The sequence below is a fragment of the Olea europaea genome, chromosome 12 (genome assembly GCF_002742605.1).
Source record: "Olea europaea var. sylvestris chromosome 12, O_europaea_v1, whole genome shotgun sequence".
In the NCBI taxonomy this organism is placed as follows: domain Eukaryota; kingdom Viridiplantae; phylum Streptophyta; class Magnoliopsida; order Lamiales; family Oleaceae; genus Olea; species Olea europaea.
The window spans coordinates 21,250,586-21,256,128 of NC_036248.1; the positions used below are offsets into that span (position 1 = coordinate 21,250,586).

At 36.9% G+C, this 5,543-nt stretch overlaps 1 protein-coding gene across 1 annotated transcript; it reads right to left on the minus strand.

The window, feature by feature from the left end:
- Positions 1-2,734: 2,734 nt before the first annotated feature.
- Positions 2,735-3,727, minus strand: LOC111406761. Its single transcript, XM_023036139.1, has 4 exons — positions 3,388-3,727; positions 3,128-3,222; positions 2,916-3,066; positions 2,735-2,856 (listed from the first exon to the last, which is right to left on the minus strand). The coding sequence occupies exons 1-4, from the start codon at positions 3,725-3,727 to the stop codon at positions 2,735-2,737; spliced, it is 708 nt and encodes a 235-aa protein (XP_022891907.1).
- Positions 3,728-5,543: the final 1,816 nt, after the last annotated feature.

Genomic DNA, 5,543 nt, shown 5'->3' on the forward strand with positions numbered 1-5,543 from the left:
ATGGCAGACACTTGACGTAGCTGCAACATATTCAACTTCACATGTAGAGAGTGCTACGATTGATTGTTTCTTTGAGCTCCAAGTGAAAGCTGTGTCGCCCAAGTAAAACACATACCCAATCGTACTCTTTCTATCATCACTATCTCCGCCCCAATCGTTGTCACTATATCCAACAAGTTTGAACTCATTAGATGATAAATAGACTAAGCCATAATCAAGCGTACCTTTGATGTAGCGAAGAATTCTCTTTGCAGTTTTCATATGGGTCATGGTAGGTGTCTCCATATAGCGACTGATGAGCCCAACTCCAAAAAGGATATCTGGTCTTGTGCACATCAAATATCTTAGACTTCCAACAAGACTCTTAAAAAGTATTGGATTTACTTTTTCACCTTCATCATTCTTCGACAACTTGATTTCGCATTCGACGGGGGTGCATCCTCCATATTGAATTTCTTTAGAATTTCTTTCGCATATCCTTCTTGTGAGATGAAAATGCAATCTTCCATTTGCTTTACCTCTATCCCAAGATAGTAAGCCATGAGGCCAATATCCGTCATCTCAAATTCTTGAGCCATGACCTTCTTAAACTCAGTGATCATGCTTTGATTATTTCCTGTGAATATAAGATCATCTACATACAAACAAGCAAGCAAAATATCTCATTTCTCATTTACCTTTGTATAAAGGGCATACTCGTGAGGGCATTTTGTAAAGTCATTTTCTAGAAAATACTTGTCAATTCTACTATTCCATGCCCTTGGAGTCTGTTTCAACCCATATAAAGCCTTTTTTAGTTTCAGGACTTTACCTTCATGTCCTTTTATTTTATAGCCCATTGGTTACTCCACATAAATTTTTTCTTCGAGATAGCCATTTAGAAATGCCGATTTCACGTCCATTTGGATTATCTTCCACTTATTTTGCGCTGCAAAAGAGATAATTAATCTTATGGTTTCTAAACGAGCAACAGGAGCAAATACCTCTTCATAATCAATTCCCGACCGTTGGTTGTAGCCTTTGGCAACCAATCTTGCTTTGTATCTTCCTATGTCTCCTTTAGCATTCTTCTTTGCCTTGTACACCCACTTAACTCCGATTGCTCTCTTTCCTTTGGAAAGAGTTGTCAGCTAACACGTGTCATTTTTCTCTATAGCCTTAATCTCTTCATCCATAGCATCTTTTCATCTTTTATTTTGCGCCGCTTTTTCATACCCTATTGGTTCACAATCGCCAAAAAGATAAAAAAGTGTGAGATCATTTTGATTTTCTGTTACCTCATATAGCTCTTGTAGGCTCCTCATCCATGGTATCCTTTCGCTTGAACTTTCTCCTTGTGAAGATGATGGAGAAGCATCTCCATGGGTGGGTGATAGAGTGGACTGATAATCTCTTGCTGCTCTCCATTCTCTTGTTCTTCTTCATCAAAGAATGGTAAGAAGTCATAGTCTTCTTCTTGGACACCCCAATCCCAATCTCCTTCTTCATCAAACTCAACATCTCTACTTATAGTGATCTTCTCATTGCTTGGATTATACAACTTGTAGCCTTTAGAGCGAGAGTCATAACCGATAAAAACATACCTTTCACTCCTGTCATCTAGCTTGGATCTTTTTTGATCTGGCACATGAGCATATGCAATGCTCCCAAATACTCGTAAGTGAGAGATGCTGGGCTTTCTTCCACTCCATGCTTCTTGTGGTGTCTTATTCCACACACTTCTAGAAGGCAATCAATTAGACAGATACACGGCGCAATTAACAGCTTCAGCCCAAAGTTCTTTGGGCAATCTCTTACTTTTGAGCATGCAGCGGGCCATGTTAAGAATGGATCTGTTCTTTCTTTCGGCTACTCCACTTTGTTGTAGAGAGTATGGAACTGTCAACGGGCGACGAATTACATTCTCCTCACAATATTTCTCAAACTTTTTGGAGGTGAACTCTCTTTCTCTATCCGATCTCAAGACTTTTATACTATATCCGCTTTTTTTTTCAACGAGAGCTTTAAACTTCTTAAAAGTTTCAAAAACTTCCAATTTTTGTTTGAGAAAATAGACCCAAGTCTTTCTACTGAAATCATCAATAAAAAGAACAAAATAATTGCTCTTACCGAGAGAGCTTGGATTAATTGGCCCACAAATATCGAAGTGTACAAGTTCTAGCGGCTTCTTAGCTCTTGTAAATGCTTCTTTTGGAAAACTTTTCCTCGAATTCTTTCTAAGTAAGCATCTTTCACATAATTGATCCACATAATTTATTGGAGGCAAACCTTTCACCATTTTCTTCCTACTCAACAACTTTAAGCCTCCAAAATTAAGATGCACAAATCTCAAGTGCCAAAGTCAAGATGAATCTTTAAAACAAGCTTTTAAGCATTTAGCGACATCATTTTGAATGCTTAACGCAAACATTCTATTTATTGTCATAGGGACTTTGGCAATCAAATTTTCTCTTTGATCTCTTATTGAAAGACTAAGATCTTTCAAATGAATATCATAACCCTTCTCTAAGAGTCGTCCCAAACTTAAAATTTTATTCTTCATATTGGGCACATAATAGACATTTGAGATAAATTGATGCGTACCATTTTTCAAGAGGATCAAGATTTTACCTTTTCCTTTCACTGAGATCTTGGATTCATCTCCAAAGGTAATGTTGTCGCTTACTGATTCATCAAGCTCCAAAAACATGTTTTTTCTTCCACACATATGGTTGTTTGTTCCTGTATCCAAATATCAAGTATTCTTTTCTCTGCTCTCTTCACCTTTGTAAGCCAACAGTAGTACAGGATCTACTTCACTTTCCTGATAAGCGTCGTTAGCTTTCTCCTCAACTTGGTTAGTAATATTTCTACATTCTGAAGCATAATGACCAAGTTTTTGACAATTGTAACATTTAATTTGAGATTTGTCATACTTTGGTCCTTCATTTTGCCTCGTCCATTTTCCTCTTCCACGACCTCTGGTAGAAAATGAACTTTATCTTCTTTCCTCCTTGTAGAATGCAATTCTTCCTCGATCTTGGCCTCGTCCTCTTTCTCTTTGGCTTCTTCTACTATCGAACCTTCCTTCACCCTCATTCAAAGGGAGCTTTGTTTGAAGAGCTTGCTCTAATAGGTCTTCTTTCACCTTCTTCCTTAGTCTTTCCTCATGGGCTTGTAAAGATCCCATGAGTTGATCGACACTCATACTATCTAGATCTTTAGATTCCTCAATGGCTACAACTATGTAGTCAAACTTAGAATCTAAAGACCTAAGTATCTTCTCAATTACTCAAGTGTCGTTCAACTTTTCTCCATTCCTTTTTAATTGATTCACAATAGCTAATACTCTAGAGAAGTAATCAGAAATTGATTCCGATTCTTTCATATGTAAAGCTTCAAACTCACCTCGAAGTGTTTGAAGTCGAACCTTTTTCACCTTCTCAACTCCTTTGTGGAAGTTTTGCAAGATCTCCCATACTTCCTTACTCGTAGTAGCACAAGCTACTTTTTCGAACATGCCTTCATCTAAGGCTTGATATATGAGGGTGAGCTCCTTCTTGTCCTTCTTCCTTGCATCCTTCAAACTATCCCTTTGTGCTTGGGATAGAGCAAACTCGTCTTGTGGCTCCATGTAGCCTTTCTCTACGATCTCCCATGCATCTTGCGACCCGAGCAATGCTTTCATCCTTATGCTCCAATTGTTGTAGTTATCCTTGTTGAGTTGGAGGACTTGAAAAGGAATCATCCCACTTGCCATTTTTCACAAGAACCTTAGGGCTCTGATACCAGTTTGTTGGAGGAAAGATGAGTTTACTAACTTGAATTGGATAAGGCTTTTAAGAGGACAACACTAATGGGAAGAAGGAAGTGAAAAAGGAAACTTGTATTTCTTAACTTTAAGATTTTACACACTTTTTGGCTTATTACAAAATGGAAGGCACTACCTCTTTATATAGTTTTTACATGAAGATTATAGTCTACACATTTTCTAAAGACACCTAGACCACACATTAAGATATTTTCCTAGAATTCTCAAGATATTCTTTATAAAACCACATATCTTACTTAGATATTTACATAGATTTTTTTAGTTGATATTTATATAGATTTTTTTAGATAATTTTCTAGAAATGCTAGGCATGTTGGGCCTTTTAATTGATTTGGGTCTATAAGCAAAATCCTTAAACCTATATTATTTAGTCCAAAATCAAGTTTACTACTCAACAGTTTAGCACAGACTAATTCCGACGCAGACCCTGATCTAATTTACAAAAATTCTTGGACAGTGCTTAGGTCATGTTATCCTGGCTTCACCCACTTTATATCAAACTTCCACAAATGAAGAGTGGGATAACACTTGAGATTGATAAGGGAAAAAAAAAATTAACAGGATTGGATTAATGATAAAACAAAATTTTGGATCTTGAACTATTACTCGATTGTTGATTAATAAAGAGAAATTTTTCGTTGGTCTATGAGGTTTAGTAAAAGATTGCAACATAAAGCTTGGTGGTTGAGTAATTTGTTGCCATAGGTGAGTTGATAGTGAAAAAGAGCAAATCTTGGTCCCCCCCCCCCATTTATGGTGGGGTTTTGGGGTTTTATTAGAGTGTATTTTTCCCAGTTTCCAGTCTATTACTTTCTTAACAATTTCCTTTTCTCACATATGATACTTAAGAAGCAGTCATCATTGAAGATTACTTTAGCTTCGAGGGTGAATCCCCTTTGTCGCCAACTTTGTTGGGAATCTACTTATACATGCACAGCGGAATTTAAAATATATTTCGATTCCCATCCTGAAAAAGAGCAAATCTTGGTCCCCCCCCCCCATTTATGGTGGGGTTTTGGGGTTTTATTAGAGTGTATTTTTCCCAGTTTCCAGTCTATTACTTTCTTAACAATTTCCTTTTCTCACATATGATACTTAAGAAGCAGTCATCATTGAAGATTACTTTAGCTTCGAGGGTGAATCCCCTTTGTCGCCAACTTTGTTGGGAATCTACTTATACATGCACAGCGGAATTTAAAATATATTTCGATTCCCATCCAATAGATCTCATTGTGTTTGGTTAGGAATTGTGATAGGATTGTACCTTTTGTCAGATCTGCAATCTTTTGCTTTTCTTTTCGTTCAATCAATCTTGATTTGCCACCACAGCTGTCCAATTGTCCAGCCTCCAACGGTGATCCACACAGAGAATATGATTGCAGCCTCTAGGGTTTTCTCTTGTGCTAGCAAGAATAATGAAAACCTTAATGGACCTCAAACCCTAGTTATATATTTATATAAACCCAAATAGGCTCGGCCCGGTCCGGTCCAATAATTAATTAATCCAATTAATTAAACCCGGTCCGTGAATTAATTAATCCAATTAATTAATTCGAAAATATAAATAACAAATCCAATTAATTAATTTATCCAACGATTGTTAAATTAACTAATTGGCAATTTGCAATCTTCCAATTCTCTTTTGTGTGTGACCCATTAGGTTCCCGACCACGATGCCTAACGACGTGAAATATTATTTTGATCTAATCAAAATTGATAAATTAAAACACCC